Source organism: Seriola aureovittata, chromosome 11 (assembly GCF_021018895.1).
Source record: "Seriola aureovittata isolate HTS-2021-v1 ecotype China chromosome 11, ASM2101889v1, whole genome shotgun sequence".
Lineage (NCBI taxonomy): Eukaryota > Metazoa > Chordata > Actinopteri > Carangiformes > Carangidae > Seriola > Seriola aureovittata.
In genome coordinates, this window is record NC_079374.1 from 18389993 (window position 1) to 18414601 (window position 24609).

A 24609-nucleotide genomic window follows, 5' to 3' on the forward strand; every position below is an offset into this window, starting at 1 on the left:
ATTGCATCATTGCTGGTATTCCAACTACTGCTGCTGCCTGACTCACTGTACAGTTTCTTTGTGATTTATCACTTTCTGAGGGTCCTGCTATCTCTCTGTTCAGATTTTGATGGGAGTGATAAAACCAGGCAGTAAAGTAATGTCAGCTCTCTATAACCACAGCTGGTGTTGCTCACAGGAGGGCTGCTTTGATGTTGCTCAAACATTTGGGGAAAGTCTTTTTGGTATCTACGTCGTGACTGACGGGCCAGATGAGAAATAAGTACAGTACATAGCCACATAGAGACGTCACTACGTCTCTGTCGGCCATGATCGGTGTCGTAAAGCATCATGTGTCTCAGATGTTCAGGTTATCGTTAAATCAGACGTGATTGATGGGCTTCGTCGGGACACTGGGCGGATGCACTTACAATGAATGTGTGTTTGCTGGACTGAGCGTGTAAGCGAGCACATGTACGAAGATAAAAGTCACACAAGTTCTTTAACTAATAAAAAGCCACAAATCATCACTGAATTACACTTATCTCTCCTTATGTCTCGCATCAGCATGGCTCTGTTGTTGTGAACAGCTTTTAGTCTATTTAGATCTTATGAAGGTAGATATAAAGGTAATCGTTACACAATCACACGGTGGGACTGAGTGGTATGCATTTTAGAAAATATTGGATTTGACCGAGTCAAAAAAAGAAGATATAAACTTTCTCAGGTATCTAAAAATACAGCTTGATAGCCAAAAATATCTTACAAAATCTGTGATTGTCTATTGGGTCGATATGCTTTGTTGTTTTTAGGTCATCACATCTGGGAACAGGTGTATGTTCAGAGTTGGTGGTGCAAGCAGTCAACGCACAATGATGGTTTGAGAGCAAAAGGTTAAATGTGATCCAGCTAGGAACGGGAACAAAGCTCTGATTGGCTTCAGGCGAGGTGGTTTCGGATGAAATATTGGATAACAACTTCAGGGCTGGGGGTAAATAAGATGAATCCACAGTGGAGCCTATAAACATCAGAAAACTTGTTGTACAGGGCAGCTCCCAGAGTGTGCAACTGTTTGAATGTGAAGCAGGGTGTTGCTGGGAGGGAGGGAGGGGGGGGGCGTAGTCCACTTACCCTGCACGTACAGAGCCAGAGAGAGGGAGAGAGTTTAGGAAAGGGAGTGACTCTGGCTGACCTGCCTGGCGATCACATGTCTAGAGGTTTCTGAACTGACGACTGTGTACTCTCCCATGCTCTGGTGCTCCCATAAACTTCTAACATAAACCCCAGAAGTTTTCTGTCAGGTCTGTAGACATCCTCGATCCCTGCTTCTCTGCTTGTTTGGAGATATTTGGAGAAATTCCCGTTTGACAGATGTCCCACTTCAATCTGTTCCCATTTGTCTTTGTGATGGTTGAATTGAATATTCTGTTATATTCCTGACGCCTCAGTCTGTATTATATATGCTCGTGTCACCTATAGGCATAATCATGAGATGTGTTTTACCTGTCACGCAGTACATCTTGAGGGAGGAAAGGTTATAACAGAATCCATATGGCTTTTGAGAGGGATGGTTCTTTCTTTTGCTGATTGATATTGCATCTCCTAATGTGATGGAGCAGACACGAGAAAAACACCATCATTATGTATTGGGTATACACCTGTATGTGCTGTACTGTGCTAGATCAAAGTAAAAATCCTTCTTTTCTTTTCTGACAGACACTGGCTGAAGTGACTGAGTGTGAATTCTTAAACAGTACAAAAAGTACTGTTCTCCTGTCATGAAAAATGTCCTGCATGAGTTGTTTATAGGGGCCCAGTAATAATGATAACACCATTACAATGTCTATTTTTCATTCTTAAAGCTTGGGGGGCAAATTGATGGTGAGAATTTATGTTTTGAGCTGTGGCACTTGCATAATTACATAGTGATGTAGTTGAACAGTTTAGATATTAAGTGATAACCTATTTTTAACTGGCAATTATCTCAGCGAACACTGGATGGCATTGTTGCTGTTCAAGAACCCCGCAATTTGCAGCAGCACTTCATTTTCCCTCACTAGGTTTAAAGGGGGAAAGAGAGTACGCTGTGATGCTTTACAATGTATTGGTATTTGATTTACATATTGGAAATTTACATATTTGATGTTTTTGTGTCTTTCTTGCAAAGTGTCATTCGAATCAGAGCGAGACTGAAGCAAAACACAGAAAATCCAAAGACTTGAGTCAGACAGCAGAAGTCATCAAACACCTCACACACATCACACTTGGTTCTTCTACTAGACCTGAGGGATCTGTGTAAATTATTCTTAACCTAAATAAAGCACATTAACAGATGGTGTGCTTTTATATGTCACATGAGTTGTCAGTCCTCCATGCAATAGCTTAGCTGATGTATAATAGTTCCTTTTTGGTTTGTCTGTTGCCCATTTTCCTCTTTATCTCCAGCCAAAGTAGAAAATATGTGCATCCTTTTAATGATTTTCTAAACCTAGGAGTGTTTTTCAAGGAGACTACTTCACTGAAGTTGGTCCACTTACCATCTGCTAGAAGTGAATGTTTCTGTTTACACACTGTTCCCTACAGGAACATACAGTAGCTGTCTGGCAGCTATCCTGGAATAGCAGACAAACCAGATTTTCCAGTCTGGCTTTGGCTCACCCACTTCACCTGTATTTTGTCCCGGACATCAGACACCACGGGTCACTGAGGAACCTCACTGTCACTGCCAATGACAGGCTAGTTTCAAGCCATTCTGTGAGCAGGTCACATCAACAGGGTGAAGTGGCTTAATCTCCTGAAATAAAGGACTGAATTATTATATCTTAGTCATTATCCCAGCAGGGAAAATGATTGGGAATTTTCAACTCAACATTAAGTAAAAATGTGAAACAGGAGTTGATTACCTGTCAAAAAAGTGTGCGCCTGTTTATCAGTTATACAGCATATTCCTAGTATTTTAGTCTGAACTGCTGCTGCTCCCTCAGGCAAGAGCTGCTTCCCTTTTGTGCAACATAATGATATCAATAATAATGATACATATGTATCCCAGAAATTTTTATCTGAGCAGTGTAACAGTTCCAACAGAATTATGAATTGCCATTGCACTCCAAAATACAAAACATCATGAGAAGTTAAATATTTTCCTGAAATGCAAGACTTCAAAAATCTTCTACCTTTTTTTTTTTTGAACAAATGACTTCAATGGTTCTCTACAGTTTTGTCATCATGACAGAAATATTTTGATCAAGGCTTGTTATTCAGAGTTTTACTTGAATGCCGCCTCGGTGAAAGTGAATAAATTAATAACATTTTTTCACTGAAAATGATCAGACTTTGAAATGCAAATGAGATTAATGACTAATTGTAAAACAAGTCCTTTTTTTTTTTCATCAGCATGTGGACCAAAAAAATGAAATGAATATGTAGTGACTCGAAACCCATCAGAAAGAGAATCTTTCTCCACCACATTACGCTTGTGTGCTGTGTATACTTCTGCTGGAAAGAACAGAGAAAAGTGTATAGATTAGTCTTAAAGTGCATATACTGTATAAAATACATGGCCATTCACAAGAGCTCCTGTGGCACAAGAAGAAAAAAAAAAAAAAAGATGTGAGGCTCTTTGGGAAAAAAAAAAAAAAAAAAAAAAGTAAAATATCAGTCTTGCTGATCTTGCAGTGTCAGAGGCAGTGATCTCCCCTTGTTTGTGACCTCTGTCAGATGACAGTGAAGGTCTCCAATAAGCAGCAGTGTTGGTGAGTAGCACTCACTGAACTGTCTCCTCCAATAGTGGTCGCCTCACATCCTCTTGAAAGAAACAAGTGCCTCAAATACCAATTCTGGCCCTTCCCCCCCTAATTGTTTTCTATGCTCCGCTGAATCTGTCTTCACCGCTGCTGTGTTCAAAACCTGCAGCACCATAACCTTCACTTTAATGGTGCCTGAACGTAGTGCTGCTAATTCCCAACAGGTAAGTGAGACTTTCAAAATAAAACATTATTTGGAAGAACCATTGACGTAAAAAAATACATATGTGCTATAAGCAGCATCTCCAGGGAGGGCAGCAGCAGCAGCACAGCTGTCGAAGTGGGTTCTTCTTCTTATACCTGGCGGCCAGCTTGAACTTCTCATTAGACGCAGCCACATAGTCCTGTGTCCTCTCTACATTGGTCTGGATGTGTTCAATGTAGGCCCCCTGTTCCTCCACCAGCATGAAAATGTCCATGAACAGGTCCCGCAGCTCCTTCATATTGTTCTCCAGGCTCAACAACTCCTGTAAGTGGAGAAGGATTATGGGATTAATGCCGCAGATATGAGGAACATTACTCAGAGGCTGGAGGTGGTCGGAGAGAGGACTGAAGGATACAATGGGGGAGCGGACTCGGATGCATACAACACAGCCTGAGCACAGATAATACTTGAAACGTCCTCGTCTGACTTTTATATTCTTAGATCTCTGTGTATTCAACAGGTCGACAGAGAGCGCAGTTTATTTCTCCTCTCAAGGAGTTAGTATCATTCAAGCGGTGTCCCAGGTCTACACAAGTGTCTAATAGATGACTTGAATGAAAATCGGACAGGGTCAGGGTTTTGTGGACTGCGTTTTACAAGATGTTTTCTGAGCCAAGACAGGAGAGCCAGTCTGCTCTCTTCTGTTAAAACCCACAACTGATTCAATTTCCATTTACTTATTTTCCCATTTGTGCCAGTTATACTGATGTGTGAAACATGCAATAATGCCACGGTCATTTCATCTGCAATAGAAGATAGATTAAAGGTCTTGATTCTCATTCTTATGACTTGCAAGCATTCATGCTATCAGACAATGAGACTATCCCACATCTGCGCAAACGGCTTATTATGAGCCATAGCTTTTGTTGTTCCTTTTTGTTCCTAAACCTAACCAAACTGTGATCAGAGTGTAAGGACAAATGGCCTATGTGGTCATTCAACTTCAAGACGATTGTACCAGTGTAATGAGTGAAAATTACACGTGAAGTTCATATTCATCAGCAACGAGCTTCAGCTGTATGATAACAAATGTGTGCATTTACCAAATAAAGATTAAATCTGGGTTTATCTACTTGAATTAAGTATTTTAGCTGACTTGAGGCATCAAGTGTTTGATTTATGAATGTTTACTTGACTTTCACATACTTCCACATCTTGGTGCCGAGCTGAATATATTGGAGCTTTCAGAAAAATCTGAGATTCACACCTAAAGCTCTTTGTGAGTCGATATGTTAAGTCTTCGACTTGATGAGAAAATCGAGACAATCCTTCAAAATATGTTAGGAAGCGACAACAATGTTCTCTCTAAGTTAATAGCTTGGCAAACTGTGTAATTCTAACAAAGTTTATCACATTACACAATAATAGCATTCATGTGAAAACTTTGTCATAGCTCTGGGTTTTTCTATGTTGTTTGTAATTACCCTCACCTTGTGTCGCTGTTCGATCTCAGACAGCTGTGACCGTGTGATTCTGGCATCATTCAGCAGGTTCTCGTTGAAGACCTCCCATTTTCCTGTGGCGACCATCTCATTTACCTCCTCCTCTGCCACATCCCTTCCCGATACCTCCAGCTGCCGGATAATAAAGTACTTACAGCGCTCCTGCTTTGTCAGCAGACCTTCATTATACTGCCGCATTACCTGAACATAATTATAGCAAAAAGAGAGAATGAAAAAGAAGGAGTGGGAGGGAAATGAGAAATGAGAAGACATTTGAGTCCCATCTTTCTTAGCATAAGCGTAATTTATGCATGGTTCCTTGACCCTCTCGACACCACTGGTGGTACAACAAAGGATACTATGCTGCTGGGTGGGTGTGCAACACAGTTGCTGTACATTTTAGCATAGAAAGACACTCATGAAGTGAAGTGATCCAGCATTTTAGTGATTCCACTCTCTGGTTCTGGCAATTTTATCATTTCACTTCATTTCACTTATGCATTAGTATATAAATACAAATAGAATGAGCGATTTTCTTATTCTTATGTTGAAACAACTGTTGAGACATCTTCAAGGAAGCAAAAAAAAAACTGCAAGAAATGACAATGTTTCAGGTATCCAGACCAAAATTGTAGATGATGACCAACCTGCTGGAACTTGAGGTGGAGTGCTGCATGCTGGGAGTGTTGTATTCTCGTTGTAACAGCTGTAGGTCCCTGCTGGTCCTCAGTTCTTTGGACCTGTTTTGAAAGGGCATCTAAACGTCGGTGGAGGCTTTCGGCCTGGAGCTTGATGTCTCGTGTTATGCTGCTCTCTTTCTTCATCACACTGAAACGACGCATGGTGGCCACCAGGGTCTTTTGCTGCTGGGTGAACTTAAGGACCTGTTTGTGGTTGAGATTAGACAAAACCTTCATTCTTGTGACCAAAACAGAAAGGAGGAAACTTTATTTCTATATGAAAGAATTGCAGGATTATAAATTATCTTCCAACTTCTCAGTCAAGTATGAATTTTTTATAATTCAACAAAGAAGAGTTTGGATTTATAAGAAGAAGAAAAAGAAAATAGGTGATGTATTTTTTACCTCTGTCTCCAGCACTGTGATGTCATCTCGTATTTGCTGGGCCTCAGACAAGAAATTCTCAATGATTGGCTCTTCCTCGAACAACACAGCCTGTGGCGTGATGACCCCGACCACCACAGAGTCATCATTATCACTCTCTCCTGAGAAAGGATTGGTATTCTCACTTGCTGCCTCAGAAAACTCTTGAGCGCTCTGCTGCAGCTCTTCCAGGCGGTCTTTCATTGTGGAAGGTGTCCTCGCCAAAACTCACTCCTCAGGACACGAAGTTGTTGTAGTATGTGCGGTTCTTGTCAGTGCTGACAAGTGGATGCTGAAAATAATAGCGTTAAACTTTAATGACTCCTGTTTGCAAGCTGGGTTGTTGCAGAAGATAGTAACGATACAGTTGAACCAGGGAACCCAGACTACAAATGTTAAAATGGAGGATATAAAGGAAGATGTAAACTCATACTAAACTGAATGTGTCAAGTAGAGGTAGTCAAGTTAAACGAGGGGATACATAACTTCAGCTCTGTAAACTATATTTATTTCCATGGTGTAGTGCTGCCAGAGGGCAGCCGTGACCCTACACCACTTTATTTTCTCCAAGTGAGGATTTGCAGTTCTCATAATCCAGTTGAAATTCATACATATTTTTAAGCGCTTGAAAATCCACTCATCACTAAAGCTTATGTCATACTGTAAAAACAAATGGACTGGTCAAAGTTGTCATATTGATATTTAACGTGATTTGATTCATTGACAACATCAACTCATGCATGCAAGTAACAAGAAGAAAACATTCCACCTTAAAAGGCTAGCTGCTGTTAGCCTTTGAGCTGCCAAGTGGATTAAATAATTTTTCTGTCTTGCTGACGTTAACTAGTAAAGATGAAAATCCAGTAAAACATTACAATGTCAGCCTGTTAAAACTTGAAATGAAAAGTCATAGCGTTCATAGTCTAGCCCTGTTGGATAAGCCTGCACTGCAGCTTTTCCTTAAAATGGATGTTTCAAATGCGGCTTCATTTGCACAAGTAAGTAAATTAAATCATTCAAAACACTACTTTCATTTCGACCTAAATTTCTAAATGCCATGCATTTTACAACCTACTACATCCATATAATATTCTAATATTCTCAGCATAATGAAATTAAGTCAATCCGACATTTGATCATGTGGTCAGTTATAGTTGACCAATCTATGTAAACTAACCTATGCAACGAGCCACAACCTAACCATACACATGCGCAGTACTTATAGCACTACAACTCTGTTTGTATAGGGTTGATAATTTCACCGTGACATATAAATTCAATAAAAGTTCAGATTTCAGTCATTTCTTTGCAGCACACAGTAATGTGATGTTTTTTCAGTAAAAATATGTTTCAGAAAAGAACTATTTGAAATTCATTAAATTATATCTAATTCCATTACTGCGCCATCACTTTGACATTATGGGGATCAGCTTGTTTTCTCTCTCTTCTGGAACTGAATGGGAGGTTGATTTTATCTCAGCTTGGCATGGGGGTTAGAGGTGGCGGTAAGCTGTTAGACTCCACCAAAAGAGGAGAAGTGTGCGAAAGTTTCCTAGTTACCTTATATGTCTAAAGGTAGGGCAATAATTTTGCTTGAGTAATTATTGTTACTACTTTTTCAGTGATTATATTTTTCAAGTAACTTGCCCCACTCTGCTGGTGAAAACATAAGAACTGCTAATGCTAAGCTAATGAGCACATTGTACCCACAGAGTTAGAGGATGTGTTTTGGTACTCTAGAGTAAATGGTGAATAAATGCATATAGTGCTTTTCCTCCAATAATCCCAACTCCAATAATAACTCTATTACACTAAAACAAGACCATACATGTAAGGTACATATTAGTAATGAGTAAATAATGAAAGAGCAATATACATATAGTATGCACAGATCATCTTTCATACAAATGGAGATGTTCTGATATGCTCAGCATCAACACTTTTTGACTCATCAGACACTGTATGTGGATAACAAATAAATAAATAAATGAATAAAAAGCACCTGAAGACACAATTCCTTTACAAAATACAGCTGCTGTAATTGTGTAACTGTGTACTCTGGTGTGTCCAGTAGTGAATCAAAGCCTGATCACTGTTTGTTTATATCACTATAAACTCATCTGTCCTGATATGAGCATAACTGATGAGCCATATCTGCACTCTGCTGAACACTGAGATATATTTTTAACTATGAAAAACAACATGAGATAAACGAGCAGAAAGTTTATCTGCGACATCAGTCAAATTGACTCATGTTCATTTTCCCATGAGAACTGAGTGGGTTGTTTGTGTTCAGCGGCACAGTCAGCCAAAACAAAAGACAAAGAAAACGCATCGAGTTGTCCAGCATCTTAAACAGTGACAAGTAGGAGAAGTGACCTTGATGGACACAAACTAAAAGAGCAAACACACACACACAGACACGCAATATCTCAGATGTGACTGTTGTTTACTAAGTGTGGAAATGAAAAAATGATCTTCACAGGAACTGCTAAAGATTGAACGTATTTCACTTTTTAACTACAGCATGCTGATATCTTCCAAAGCTGAAGTAAACAAGTGACGTGCTTCTGATTAAAAAGCATGAGATGCAGGATCTGATTTACTAAATGCCTGAATTCTTAAATGTGAAGTGGACTCAACCACAGAGTCCTATGCATTGAAATGGGCGTACCAAAAATTTAGAAACAGCCCTAGCAACACGGGGATTTGGGTTTTAGAGGCCCTAAACATAATCTTTTGGAAGCATATGACTGTGTGGGGGGAACAGAGTATTTGGATGATGAGAAATGGAGCATTTCAAATCACAGACTATCCCATTTCTGGATAGGTTTCAAACAGGAAAGACCCTATTTTCTGTGTGTGTGTGTGTGTGTGTGTGTGTGTGTGTGTGTGTGTGTGTGTGTGTGTGTCTCTCAGAGTTCAATGAAGAATGTAAAAGTATCTTTTGTTTTTCTGGGCTGGTCTCTCTCCTTCTGTATTTCTCTCTTCTCTCTTTCTCTCTCTCCCTACCTGCCCAGCCCAGAGAGCCGATTAAAAAAATTGCTCAAAGGATTTGGGAGCACATTCTCCTGTGTTTAGCCTAAAACCTGGAAGAAAGTGGGGCATGGTTCAAGACTAGCCTCTCTCTCTCTCTCTCTCTCTCTCTCTCTCTCTCTCTCTCTCTCTCTCTCTCTCTCTCTCTCTCTCTCTCTCTCTCTCTCTGTGATTGAACATGTTGTTCTCTAAAACAGACAAATATTTTCCTTCTAGCAATCCATCTGCTGCTTTGTCTGTGTTTCTGAAGGAAATATTGTGTTGACATTCTCCCATCTCCGTGCAGGTGGAAAAATAGGAGTGCCCAAATGTTGTATTTTATCACAGGTCAAACATTTGCGCTGTGCATGCTTGGTCTTTAAACTTGAACAAAAATAATGAGTCCTGCTTAAAATATTCCAAAAATTGAAGGTGGTTAAGTAAATGGTCTTACTTTAACTTCTTTAAATTCAAGCTAGTCTTTCTATTAACAAATGAATAGCACAATATAGAAAAAAAAACACCAGAAAAATACAGGCTAACTTTGGTAGTACAAGATTTATTTCAACATACTTTTACACACATTTAGAGTTCAGTCTGAAATGAGGGTTTTACCTTAATGTTGTTAGTATTCCATCATGGGTTGTCTGAGGAGTATTTCCATGCAGAGTTCACCAGGAATGTAATCCAAGACAAGCTGACACATCTTTGATATCATTGTGTCATCTTCACATCTCCTCACATCCACCTGATGTTTGTCAGCTGTGAGTTACAGGTCTGAATACTCTGTGACAGTTGTGCCACCAACTGTTTAGTGGGACAGTCAGACTCACGAGGAGGGAAAGTTCTGAGGAAGTCTGGGTGAGTCAGTTGCAAGCACCGCCCCTCCTTTTGAGGAGGGGAGGTATGGCCAATAGGAAAGAAGCGGACTAAAGGGCCATTTGGTTATCAAAAGAAACAAGAGGTGACGTGATTAAGTAAATGAGGAAGGAGAGACAGTATGGACAGCACAGGGAGCTCATAAAGCCTTCCCTCAGGCCAATGCCTGGACAGGAAAGTGGAACAGAGCAAATAGAAGTGTATTGTGTACATTGCTGGGGCCAAACAATGGCGATAGCCGTTAGGGTGTCAACCAGGGTGTTAGGTTTCTCATCCGCAAAGTTGATTTCTATGTGAAATGTCTGGGTTCCTGGGGTAAGCCCTTGGTCTGGGGGTATTGTACTCCTTAGGCCCCAGTAACTCCACTGAGTACTTCTGACAGATTTCTACTGACAAGCTCACTAAAACCCAGAGGCCTTTTCAACACGGGAAGGGACGCAGTCGCTGTCTGCTATGCAGCATAACACGCTGTGCAAAGCTGTTTGAAGTGCGCCGTCAGAGGCAGAGGGGGGAGACAAGTTTGGAGGATGAGAGGAGTTTGGTGGGGACAAGAGTTCAGACTTCATCATTTGATACTTTGGAGGCTGGTTGCAGAATTTCTTATAACTTTGCAGCAGCCATGTTGTTAGTGTGGTGGCCTGTGATGGATGGGAAGGTATGCTTCAGGTAAAGGGTCAGATAGTTCACAACTTTTTATTGACCTGAGTTTTCTGTTGATTTTCACTCTCTCTCTCCACAGTGTATTTTTGTTAATCCAACAGCAGTTTAAAATTGCCAATAGCCCAGAGGTCCTTTTTTCAACCCAAAGAGGAAAATTTAATCCTTTAACTAAAGTTTGAAAATCACCACAACTGGAATAACGAGGTTTCTCCTTGACAACATCATGACAAATTATTTCGAGTGGGTGGTAGTGTGTTGCTTCTCTGAAAAAATTAAAAGCACATTAACCACATGATGACTATGCAAAACAATGTTAGTAAAGTTTTATCTCTCTTGTACCAGATGCTACTCTACGCCTGTAATAATGTCGCAGTGGTGTGTTAACTGTGAGTCATCTATCCCTGGTGGCAAGATATTATGACAACAAAGCAAAACCGGTTTTCTGAGTGTCAGAATTCACCTTCATCAGCATCACCGGAACAAGCTAACTGTACTGTACATGTTTCCTGATCAATCATCTATCCCTTTTGATGGAGAATAGGTTGAATGGGATTAGTTCTCTCTCTCTCTCTCTCTCTCTCTCTCTCTCTCTCTCTCTCTCTCTCTCTCTCTCTCTTTCTCTCACACTCTCTCTCTCTCTCTCTCTCAATCACTCACTCACACACACACTCCAACTCCCCAATGACAAGCTTCTCAAACCTTGGGACAAAATTGATCTCATCTCAATATTTGTAATTGCCTCGACTCCGTCTGTAGAATTTAAATTGGCTTTGATAGAACAACACTGAAAAAGAAATGTCAAGTAATTTGCTGAAGCTTTTGTTCGCCAAGGTCGAAAGCTTCTCAGTATTGCCTCCTCACTGGCTGTAAACTAGTTGCCTCCAACGTGCACTTCCAATCAAATGCTCTAGGCTTGTTAGGGCTGTGTTTACCAATTCAATGAAAACAGTGGGATTTATAAGCAGCTTGATAGAAAATGCTGCCTGAGAGGCTCAACTTAGAGAACAAAAGTTTGCTCTACCAAAAAAAAAAAAAAAGTTTTTTTAAAGCTGCACTAATTAATATTTGTACATGAATGGATCAAATGACTGTATGTAATGTGAAATGGGTCATTTGTAGTGACAAACCTTCTAAAAGTTATCGCCCCCTTAAGCTTTGTGAAGTGTTTAAGTGTCTTTTAGCTCATTGTTTTGGTTTTATAAAACGCAACTTCACTATTTCGGTTCAGTTTGACAGCTAGCAGCTGTTTGTTTGGTGACAAAAGCTCTAATAAACCCACTGGACACCACCTCTCCAGTACCAAATGGCATACAGACAAAGTAAGCAACTAGCTGTAGTAGACTACAGTGGAACATTTTAACAGTTAAAGAACCAAATATTTCTTTAAGGAGCTGGTGAGCACCAAAACTTTGTCAGTAGGTGGACACATTACGGCAGATCAATATTAACATTGCTTTATCTACTGCATGTTTAAAGGAGCTACTTGTATATTTTCGATCATGATTTGTTGCCGGGAGCAGGTGGTGGTGATTATTTCTTGACAACAGGAGGTTATAATATAATACCAGCGCTATGTCAACTAAGTGATGAGACAGGCCGGGGCTAGCTGCTTAGCTTGCTAACTTCAGTAGAAGAAAAGATGTGCTAGAGACAAGAGTTAACATTGCCATTTCCTGCCACCACTGGAGACAGCAGTTGTTGAGTAAAGGAATGAAGTTGCGACGCTTCTTCTAGCCCACGAAGTAAACAGCCTTTAATGCTAACACTGGGTATGTAGCAATAGCAAAACTTACAAATAGCTCCTTTAAATAAGCAGTTATTTGCTAACACAGTTGATAGTATATCATGATCAGGTCATAATGTGTCTATACTCTGTTTGCAGCATAATCTTGAGCACACAAGTGGCCAAAAAGCAAAGAAGTACAATGAATATACAATGCAGTAAGTTACTTATGTAGTTGTGCACAGGTAAAATTCACTTATAACAAACACTAAAAAGTATTCAACTCCTACCATTTATCACTCTTGGAGCAAAATAATTATTACATCACATGTAATTGCTAGACAAGTGATGAAACTTGACCTTGAACTTGAAAACAGATTTGTTTAATTTCTACTGCTGTGCAGAGTCATATTGCATTGTCATACACAGGAGAAACAAAAGTGAGGCCAGCTGAATGGGAATGACTGGATGACAGGGAGTATGAAAGAGAGCAGAGAGACAGTACTTCAACCTAAACAGGCAGACGTTTAAGAAAATAAGTGTTGAAGACGTGATGTGAAAAGCATTCAAATGCAACACCTCCTTGGTGTTTCATCTTTAATACACTCAATATGAAAGAGTGTATCAGGTTGTCTTGGTCATTGTAGCACGAAGAGTTTGTCTCACAGTATAGCTGTTGGAGAGCTCTCCGGGTATTGCTGTAATTGAAGTGATGTCAGGGGGAGTGCTTTGCTATTCTTCACTGTAGGGTCCAGAGACATAGAGAGAGAGAGAGAGAGAGAGAGAGAGAGTGAAAAACAGAGGGAGGTAAGACAACAAGTCCCAAACAGCCTCTCAGCCACAACCTTGAGAGTGATATTTAAACATTGCCAGAGAAGATATGCAGTGTTTTCTCTCTGAGGGGAGATAGAAAAAGGAGGATTAGATGAAACTGACATGGAATTGGAAGCCTATACAAATACTCATATAGTGAAACTGTTGGACTTAACAGTGTGCTCAGTGTGTTTGAAGTTTACCATTTTCATGCTGCAAACTCAAAATAAACATCCAAAAGTACAAGTGTTGCCTCTTGTCAGGGTGGAGAGCCTCTGAAAACAGCAGATATAAGTTTTCCCCTGACAGACAGAATAATGAAATTAGGACAGAGTTCATTGCAGGGACACCCCCAACGCTGCGGAGCGAAATGCTTCAAAAGACACCTCAATGATTATGAAACATGTCGTCATGCATCTTCTTTGTAAGGAATTAGTGTAAGTATGATGCACAGTATAAACCTGAACCACCTGCAGTCACAGAGGAGCCTTCGACATACCGCACAAGGATGAAGAAACGGGGCAATATCTGAAAAAGAAAAAGAAAAACAGTATCAGCTTGATATAAGGGTCATAGCCAGGGAGTACGAAGGAAAGGAGAAAAAGGAGATAAATGAGTGAGGGGAGAGAGACGGTCAGAGGGGCAAGGATAATGAGGTCAAAACCATCGTCATTAAGCCAATCACAAAGATTGATTCCGAGGTCGGTGGCCTTGCTTACTAAAATGAGGCAATCAGAGATCTGGATATTAAATGTCTCCTTTGGGCACTGTATGAGATTGTGCTTAGGGTCATTTAGGTTTTAATTTACACTTGAGCTGCAAATACTTTAATAGCTAGCCCTGCCAAAATCCCCTGTGTTACACGACCACTACAAGTCTCAGGCTGTTCACCTTTTTACCTACAGTATATCTACTTCTTTTCACAGCGCCAACCATAAACAGAGGCATCCATGTGGTGGGCGCCGACAATTGGCCAAACCAAATCTGAACCCAGTACTGAGAATTATGAAAGTGGGGAAAGCCTCGTCTTGCACAAACGCCGGCTTCAGGGGTTGTTAATTCAAACAAGTCATTTCAGCTCTGCTATTGTCAATAAACTCCCTCTCCCAACAGCTAATGGTAGTGAGCATAAGTGTGAGTTGGAGAGATGCCAGGGCAATTATGTGTGTAAAGATAAACATGGCGTTCTTTGAGTGAAAAGGCTTTTGTTTAACTCACAGCTCTTGACTGCTGGGAGAAGTGAATGATGGGATACATAACCAAACACTGTCAACTTATCTTCAAATGTGCATTCTAGTCACAAAGCATCCCAGAATCCCAAAAAAATACTTTGAAATTCTAATCCTAGATATTGGTTTAATTACAACTGATTATCATTTTCATTATGGACTAATTAATTGTATTTCCCTCTTATCCCACACTTACTACTTTTGTTAAATGGCTTGAATGGAAAAACATCAAGTCCTTATCCTCTCCTGAGAGCCAGGACAGAAATCCGCTGCTCCACACAGTCAACAGGACTCTCCTCTTCTGTTTAAGCAAGCACTTCAAACATGGGTCATTTCACCCCCTAGTGTCATGAGGCTGTTACATCATCCTCTGGCCTGTGTAGCAAAAAGGGAGGGTGCATTTGCTAGAAGCAACCCTGCAGGAAGATAAGCGGAGATATCTTGTGTACTGCAGATTGGACAGAATGACACATAACCCAGTTTTCTTACTTTCTCAGAGTCGTGGTGTTTGTGTCTATTTCTCTCAATCACTCTACATCCAGAGTGTACCACCACCACCACCACCACCCGCTCTCTAATACTCTTCATGACCAAAGAAGGGGCCAGGAATAACTGGTGTTACTATAGTAACCCTACCAAAGTACACACTGGCACCAGTTTGTGGGGTGTATGATTTCATGTTAACTTTTAATACATGTCCAGACAAAGACATTTTGTAATGTCTTTGCTAGATTAGATTTATCTTTAGTATTCAACATACTTTAACCATGTAAAAACTACAGTGCAACCCATGCTCAAAATCCTTTTCAGGGTATTTAAAACACATTCAATTAACAGATTTATACTAATATTAATAAGCAATATTACAAAGATTACCTTAACAAAACGGTCAACCTATCTAACCCAGAGCCTGAAGCAATCTGAAGGAGACTGGTATGACAGTAAACTGTGTGGTGATGGATCCACAATGGACTGGTGAGCTTTGTGTCCACCTGGAAAGAGGAGCAAACACATTTAGTCAGGACAAACAGACAGTAGAGGCCAGTGTGTGTGTGTGTCTGTCTGTGTGTGTGTCTGTGTGTGTGTCTGTGTGGTCCCCTATAATACTCTGTCTCTCCATATTTACTCCAGCAGGGATTTAACAGAATGAATTAAGCAAACATCAGCTACAGAAACAGGCACATTTCTGTAAACAAACATTTATCCACCGAGCTATGGTGGACCTAAGCCTTGATAAAACACAGTAAAGTAAATGTAAATGCAAGGTGAAGGACAGTCTCTAATCTGGTGATTGTAACCTGTATTACATGTGACTGAATGTGCATATGTGTATACATGCTAGTGCGGGTACAAGCGTTTGCCCAGTTTATTGTGATATTGTATTAGAAGAAGCTGAAAGCTTATTTGTGCTGATATAAAAGTACCTGAACTAGTTCAATTTTTTTCCTGTTTTAATGGTTAGATTAGCCATATGTTTATTGAAAGACTTCATCTTATTGCTAATCTCCATACTGGCTGTGAAGTGGTACTTTCATACAGTGACTACACCATGTGAAAGTAAGATGTCAATAAAAATCTCCGCCTGTGTGGAAATGCATATCACTAAACACACTTACAGTAGTTAGAGAAAGTTTTCAATGTGGAGAAGACAGCGGCAAACATTTTTGAAAATCTTGTAAATGAAAAATTCAAACATTGGTGTAATGACTGGATTCATTTGGTATATTTAAAACAAAATGTACCTTGTTGTTTATTGGTATATAACCCAGAACATATTAATAAACACATTTTTTTCAACATGTGCAGCAAACTTTAATGCATGCATTAAATGTTAAGTGTAGTATAAATAAATGCAACGGGTCAGAGGTTAGATATAAGTTATATTTTTATTTTTAAGAAAAGAAAGAGACAGTGGAGACGTGCTGTTTGTGGCAGAAGATGACATGCAGACAGGAGAGATAAAAGAACGTGTGAGAAGGAGAGGAAATGGAGCTTTAGGCCAAATATTTGTGTAACTGTGTACGGTGTCCTTGAGTGCCAAGAAAGGCGCCTTTAAATAAAATGTATTATTATTATTATTATTAAATATAAATAACCCTTGAGATTCCTCCAATTCATGTCACCATACAGTAAAGACATCAGCTGACATTCAAAGTTTGAATTAGCCTAATTTCTTAATGGTAGAGGGGTAAGAATAAACTGGAGAAGAGGAAGAGTTGAAAGGGTTAAAATTGCAGCAGAAGTATTGGATATATCTCACAGGTTGAAAAAGTGTTTGCGCATAAATGTGCAAGTGAACAACTGCCATAGACAGCTAGCGTAATATCGATCAAGTCTACACACAGCATCATATCCATCATGTTAGAGGAGGACAATATTGATGTGTGTGAATGTGTGTGCACTTACTGCATTCATTTTACAAGTCTCCAACATCTATGAAAAAAACAAGTCACACCATTTCATCAGTTATCGGAAATGCCAGATCTGAGATTGGCTGTTGTTAGCTGCCATTTCCCGTCTCCAGGCGACAGTAATTGTCATTGTGGAGGTATAAGGGAGATGTTCTTCAGATCCACACCATGACAATGGCGTTGGCTTTGACAGGTGGATGACAGGGAGGAGGAAGGGGGTGGGGGTGGGGGGCTGTTGCTGTACAGGCTAGATCAGCCTTAGACCACACACACACACACATACGTGCACATACACACCCGCTCATCCGCTGACTTGTCTCCCGCCAGCAGGCCACCCCCTAATCGAGATGGAAGAGCGCTGTGGCAGATCGAAATGCCTGCAGATGACAAGGTGGGAATGGATTGGCTCCTGTGCCCTTGTCATGTTGCTCCATCTGCACCAAACGGAGAGGAAGACAGATGGATTCCATGGCAGAAGGCCGGGTGGTACAGGCAGACAGGTAGGAGAAGACAGACAGCAATGAATTGAAATGATATTAAATTTGAAAAAAAATGTGATTAAAGTAATTTAGTAAGTAAGTTAAGTAAGTAACTTAGTAATAAGTAAGTCATTTTTAAAATACATGTAATGAATGTGTTGGGTGGAGTATTTGCTGGGATTGGAGTCTTTTCATTCTTTCTGTTTTTTTGGCTTTTTTCATTGTTCAAGCTCTTTCTTTCATTCTAGAAAAGACTTGTTCGGGATACTGGACCCACCCAGCATTCCTGCAAGTGAAAACAATCTTTGTTAACAGCGAAAATATCACTGCAGAGGCCACTCCTATCTAAAGTGCTGGAGGTTGCTAGATGGCATACTTGCTTTGGAGGGTATCTTATATCCGTCTCCTGCATACACTGCACCGGTGAGGCCTTTCTATACCTGGCTGTCTTTAACAGGTCAGTGATCCCCTGCTACTGCTCAGAGATCTGAACCATGTTCCTTACAATCATTTTCCTCCTTTATCTGCGCTCAAGTACCAGATAAGACCATAACATAGGGGCATTCCTAGGAGGGGAATAATTCTGTCCTATACACTCGTAAGAGAGATCATTCAGTCAGAACAACAACACACAGTTAACACCGATCAATCAATCCTAATTATTTCAACGCATTTCCACACCACGTACTGAGCCAGTGAGAGGGTGAAGACAACACAGTTATCTAAGGATTCTTTTAAAATTAATTCCAATTAAACTGTCTGACCCAGGTTTTGTGGAGTATGGGAGTTGTCACTCATTCATGCTGGTCTCATCGTCACTGGCAGCACATTTAAAGTAGAGGGCTAATGTTTTAATTAGTTCAAGGATTGTGTAGAAAATGCCACAGTGCGTATAGCTTCATGGGATGATATATCAGGGGGCTGTTGGACTTGTGTGTTTTACCTAAGGTGATTTGGTGGCAAACACTGAAAGGCAGGTTAATGTTGTTTCCCCTCCGTGGGGGATTAATCACCTGGTCTCATAACTACTTGCCAACATAATCATCCCAGAGAGATAGGGAAAGTCTGCCACCAGCAAACCTGGGAGACAGCAGGGGAAACAGTGAGAGAGATGGAAGGAAAAATAAATTTGCCAAAAGCATTTTGTCATACTATCACAAAATATTTTTTGTCACTGTCTGTCACTCAGTTAGTCTGCCTATTTGTGAGGCTGTTTCTTTCTCTTTTTTCCTTGTCCCCGTCTCAGAAAAGGTGGTCCAATTATGGGAATTTTTTTTTTAACCATTAACTGGTTGAAAGAAAATACACAAATACTGTTGAACTGGTTTTAGAAATAAAGTGAAATAGTTTCCATACAGCTTTGAGCCAAAATATATAGACCTCAGCTTCCAGGAGTATGTGTTCTGATTTTTTTATGAGTATGTTCAAAAAAATCATGGAAGATATAGTTTTTATAGCCCAATATATTTTTCCATCTGTCTTGTTACCTGTCAGGGAGACAGGTTTGTGGGATTGCACATTAATGTACATAGCGGGTGGACGTCAGAGAAAGTGAAAGAGAGAGAGAGAATGCTAAACAGTGGAAGGCTTCCTAAAACGACATGTCAGAGTAAGATCGAAGTAGCATTTGTTCCTGTTAGCTGGGCGTCTCCCATCGACATCTGCTGATGAGAGTTTGTCTTGGATAATGTCCTTCATTTCACCTCCCAAGGTCTCTCCTGGTACCCCCCCCTCCCCTTCCTTTTTACACTCCTTTCCCTGCATTGAGATCGTAAATTGCTGAATATAAAGCCTTGTTTCCAGTCCGTTAGACGCGGCAGACGATGCCAAGGGCCTTCACATCCCCTTTTGCACCTCTGACGGCACTTAGATGGAAAAATCTGTCTCTCTCTCCACACACACACACACACACACACACACACACCCTTGTGTCTGATATGTGCATGCATCATTCAACAGATTAACAAATGGCTTCACCAAAAGACAATATATACCTTTCCTGACAGTTTCTCTTGTAATGGCCCGATGTCAAGGAACGTACAGAATGTGTTGAATAGATCATATACATCATGCATAAAATTATTAAAGAAATGTCACTGTGCAGTTTCGGAAGCAATGAAAACTGCTTCCTCTGTGGCGTGCTGCTTGGACACCATACAGCCATGTGCCATGATTTGCGTATGGTAGACTCATGAACAGAGATGTTAATCAGCTCCAATTATTTTAAGCCTTTAGTTTAGTTTAGAGGGTATTTTTTACCTCACTGATCATTCTGCTTTGTGTCTTTGGAATCATCTTAGCTGGATGTCCACTTCTAGGGAGGGTAGCCACAAAACTAAATTGTCTCCACAGTTTTATGTGACTGACTGATGAATATCTAAACTCTTTGAAATGACTTTATAACCCTTTCAGTTTTATGCAAAAGCAACATTTCTTAATGGTAAGTCCTCTGAGATCTCTTTTTTGTGAGAAATGGTTCACATCAGCAGATGCTTCTTGTTCATAGCAAAAACCTTTGAGTGTTTTTATAAGTCAAACAGTCTGGTTTCATTGATTGGACTCCAGCTTTGCTAACTTTTGACTCCTATTAGCTTCTGTTGATGTCATTGACCTTTTTTCAGCCTACACAGTGAATGTTTGAATGATACAATCAAAATGACCAGTCCTCTTTTCAGGATTGTGTGGGCATATGCTGATGACTCTCTTTTCTTCAGATCTGTTAGAGCAGAACAACTCACAACTTTATTCTGTTGAATATGGAATTGGGCGACTACAGCAAACTCAGTAAAGCTACGCACACCCTGATCAGCAAGAATAAATAAATAAAACACTTCATTTGAATTGGTGCATGCCTAAATGATATTTAGTACTCGTCTCGTCTCGTCTCGTCGTCTCCCGCTTATCCGGATCCGGGTCGCGGGGGCAGCAGCCTCAACAGAGAGGTCCAGACGGCCCTCTCCCCAGCCACTTCCACCAGTTCCTCCGGGAGAATCCCGAGGCGTTCCAAGGCCAGCCGAGAGATATAATCCCTCCAGCGTGTCCTTGGTCGACCTCGAGGTCTCCTCCCGGTGGGACATGCCCGAAACACCTCCCCAGGGAGGCGTCCAGGAGGCATCCTCACTAGATGCCCGAACCACCTCAACTGGCTCCTCTCGACATGGAGGAGCAGCGGCTCTACTCCGAGTCCCTCCCGGATGACCGAGCTCCTCACCCTATCTCTAAGGCTGAGCCCGGCCACCCTGCGGAGGAAACTCATTTCGGCCGCTTGTACTCGCGATCTCGTTCTTTTGGTCATTACCCAAAGCTCATGACCATAGGTGAGGATCGGAACGTAGATCGACCGGAAAATTGAGAGCTTCGCCTTCCGGCTTAGCTCCCTCTTCCCCACAACGGACCGATTCAGCGCCCGCATCACTGCTGACGCCGCCCCAATCCGCCTGTCGATCTCCCGCTCCATCCTACCCTCACTCGTGAACAAGATCCCGAGATACTTAAACTCCTCCACCTGAGGCAAAGCCTCCCCCCCGACCTGAAGCGGGCAATCCACCCGTTTCCGGCTGAGAACCATGGCCTCAGACTTGGAGGTGCTGATTTTCATCCCAGCCGTTTCACACTCGGCCGCGAACCGCCCAAGCGAGAGCTGAAGGTCGGCGTTCGATGAAGCTAGGAGGACCACATCATCCGCAAAAAGCAGAGACGAGATCCTCCCGCCACCGAAACCAAACCCATCCACCACCCGGCTGCGCCTAGAAATTCTGTCCATAAAAGTTATGAACAGAACCGGTGACAAAGGGCAGCCCTGGCGGAGTCCAACCCTCACCGGGAACAGGTCCGACTTACTGCCGGCTACGTGAACCAGACTCACACTCCTTTGGTACAGGGATTTAATGGCCACTAACAAGGGGCCATCCACCCCATACTCCCGGAGTGCCCCCCACAGGGTGCCCCTGGGAACACGGTCGTATGCTTTCTCCAAATCCACAAAACACAAGTGGACTGGATTGGCAAACTCCCATGCTCCCTCCAGCACCCTAGCGAGGGTAAAGAGCTGGTCCACAGTTCCACACCCAGGACGAAAACCACATTGCTCCTCCTCAATCTGAGGTTCAACTATCGATCGGACCCTCTTTTCCAGTACCCTGGCATAGACCTTACCAGGGAGGCTGAGGAGTGTAATTCCACGGTAGTTGGAACACACCCTCTGGTCTCCCTTCTTAAAGATGGGGACCACCACCCCGGTTTGCCACTCCAAAGGCACTGCCCCCGATGTCCACGCAATGTTGCAGAGGCGTGTCAACCAAGACAGCCCTACAACATCCAGAGCCTTGAGATACCCAGGGCGGATCTCATCAACCCCCGGGGCTCTGCCACCGCGCAGTTGTTTCACTACGTCGGCGACTTCTGCCCCAGAGATTAGATCATCCATCCCCAGGTCTCTTGGCTCTGTTTCCTTTACGGAATACGTGTTGGTGGGATTGAGGAGCTCCTCAAAGTATTCCTTCCACCGTCCCACTATATCCTCAGTTGACGTCAGCAGCTCCCCGCTCCCACTGTAAACAGTGTGAGCGAGTTGCCGCCTTCCCCCCCTGAGGCGTCGGACGGTTTGCCAGAACCTTTTTGGAGCCGATCGATAGTCTTCCTCCATTGTCTCACCTAACTCCTCCCACGTCCGAGTTTTTGCCTCCGCAACTGCCGCAGCTGCACTCCGCTTGGCCCGCCGGTACCAGTCAGCTGATTCCTGAGACCCACAGGCCAACCACGCCCTGTAGGCCTCCTTCTTCAGCCTGACGGCTTCCCCCACCGCCGGTGTCCACCAGCGGGTACGGGGGTTACCGCCACGACTGGCCCCAGCTACTCTGCGGCCGCAGCTTGCAACAGCCGCCTCAACGATAGCAGAGCAGAACAAGGCCCATTCGGACTCAATGTCCCCCACTGCCCTCGGGACGTGGTCGAAATTCTGCCGGAGGTGTGCGTTGAAAATCATCTTGACGGGTTCTTCTGCCAGGTTTTCCCAGCAGACCCTCACAACCCGTTTGGGCCTGCCAGGTCTGCGCGGCGTCTTCCCCCGCCATCTGATCCAACTCATCACCAGGTGGTGGTCGGTTGACAACTCTGCTCCTCTCTTTACCCGAGTGTCCAAAACATGCGGCCGCAGGTCTGATGATACGACTACAAAGTCGATCATAGACCTGCGACCTAGGGTGTCCTGGTGCCAAGTGCACCTGTGGACATCCTTATGTTTGAACATGGTGTTAGTTATGGCCAAGCTGTGACTAGCACAGAAGTCCGATAACTGAACGCCGCTCGGGTTCAGATCGGGCAGGCCGTTCCTCCCCACCACACCCTTCCAGGTCACGCTGTCATTGCCCACGTGAGCATTGAAGTCTCCCAGTAGGACAATGGAGTCCCCTTTCGGGGCACTTTCCAGCACCCGTCCCAAGGACTCCAAAAAGGGCGGGTAGTCTGAACTGCTGTTCGGCGCATAAGCGACGACAACAGTCAGAAACCGATCCCCGACCCGAAGGCGCAGGGACGCAACCCTTTCGTCCACCGGGGTAAACTCCAATAACAGGTAGAGAGCCTGGGGGACACCAAGAAGCCCGCCCCGGCCCTCCGCCTCTCACCCGGAGCAACTCCAGCAAAGAGGAGAGACCAGCCCCTCTCAAGGACTTGGGTTCCGGAGCCGATGCTATGTGTCGAGGTGAGGCCGACTATATCTAGCCGGTATCGCTCGACCTCTTCCACAAGCTCCCGCTCCTTCCCCGCCAGAGAGGTGACGTTCCATGTTCCAAAAACCAGTTTCCGTAACCGAGGATCGGACCGCCAAGGCCCCCGCCTTGGTCTGCTGCCCAATCCACAATGCACCGGATCCCTCTGATTCTTCCTGCAGGTGGTGAGCCCACTGGGAGACGAATCCATGTAGCCGGTTCGGGCTGGGCCCGGCCGGGCCCCATGAGCTAAGGCCCGGCCACCAGGCGCTCGTCCACGGGCCCCAACCCCAGGCCTGGCTCCAGGGCGGGGCCCCGGTGTCCCTCCGGGCCGGGTACTCGGGTTCTGGATAGTATTCATCATTGGGATCTTCTGAACCGTTCTTCGTCTGGCCCTTCACCTAGGACCAATCTGCCTTGGGAGACCCTACCAGGGGCAAAATGCCCCCGACAACATAGCTCCTAGGGTCATTAGGGTTCTCAAACTCCTACACCACGGTAAGGTGACGGTTCAAGGAGGACCTTGAACCGTCACCTTTAGTACTCATGCTGGTCATTTTGCAAATATGAAGCATGCAGAATCTGTGAAACTCTCACACTCTGTCATTTTTCCATACCATCATTCTGGAGTCCAATCAAGATTGCTGCTGCTAGACAAACCTGACATGAACTGGGACAGTAATCCCTGAGCATGTCCTCAGCCTTAATTGATGAGTGCTTTTTGCCTGTCTGGACCTATTTCATGCTAGTGATTACATGAGTCTGAGCCCAACATTGAAACAGATATTCTGACATTTGAGGCTAATCTCCATGCAGTCAGCTGTAGGCAAAACAACAGAGGGACAGTGGAGTTATTTACTGGGAATTGTTACAAATCAGTGATCAAAGCACAACACAGATATGGCGTGACCTCTATGAACGAATCACTGAACGCATAGTGCGTACACACAACAAACTGACCCTGCACAAGCATGTGCACTGGTGTGTACAGACGCCTGGTTTAAATGGTAGTTCTCACAGGTCCATGACAAACAGGCACTGCGACACTGCTCCCTGCTGAACACACAAAGAATTGGACTGTTATCAAACCGTCACTTGCGAGACAATGTCAGTGTCGAAGAAAATAGTTATGAATCTCACCTTGCAAAGACAGTTTTTAA

The 24609-nt window shown here is 42.8% G+C and overlaps 1 protein-coding gene across 1 annotated transcript; it reads right to left on the reverse strand.

Annotated features, from left to right (window-relative positions):
* Window positions 1-3020: 3020 nt before the first annotated feature.
* On the reverse strand, window positions 3021-10362 carry stx19 (syntaxin 19). The gene is made up of 5 exons (XM_056388579.1): window positions 10163-10362; window positions 6515-6824; window positions 6077-6313; window positions 5418-5630; window positions 3021-4249 (listed from the first exon to the last, which is right to left on the reverse strand). Exons 2-5 carry the CDS (start codon window positions 6734-6736, stop codon window positions 4013-4015), a joined length of 909 nt encoding a protein of 302 aa, XP_056244554.1. The 5' UTR covers window positions 6737-6824; window positions 10163-10362; the 3' UTR covers window positions 3021-4012.
* Window positions 10363-24609: the final 14247 nt, after the last annotated feature.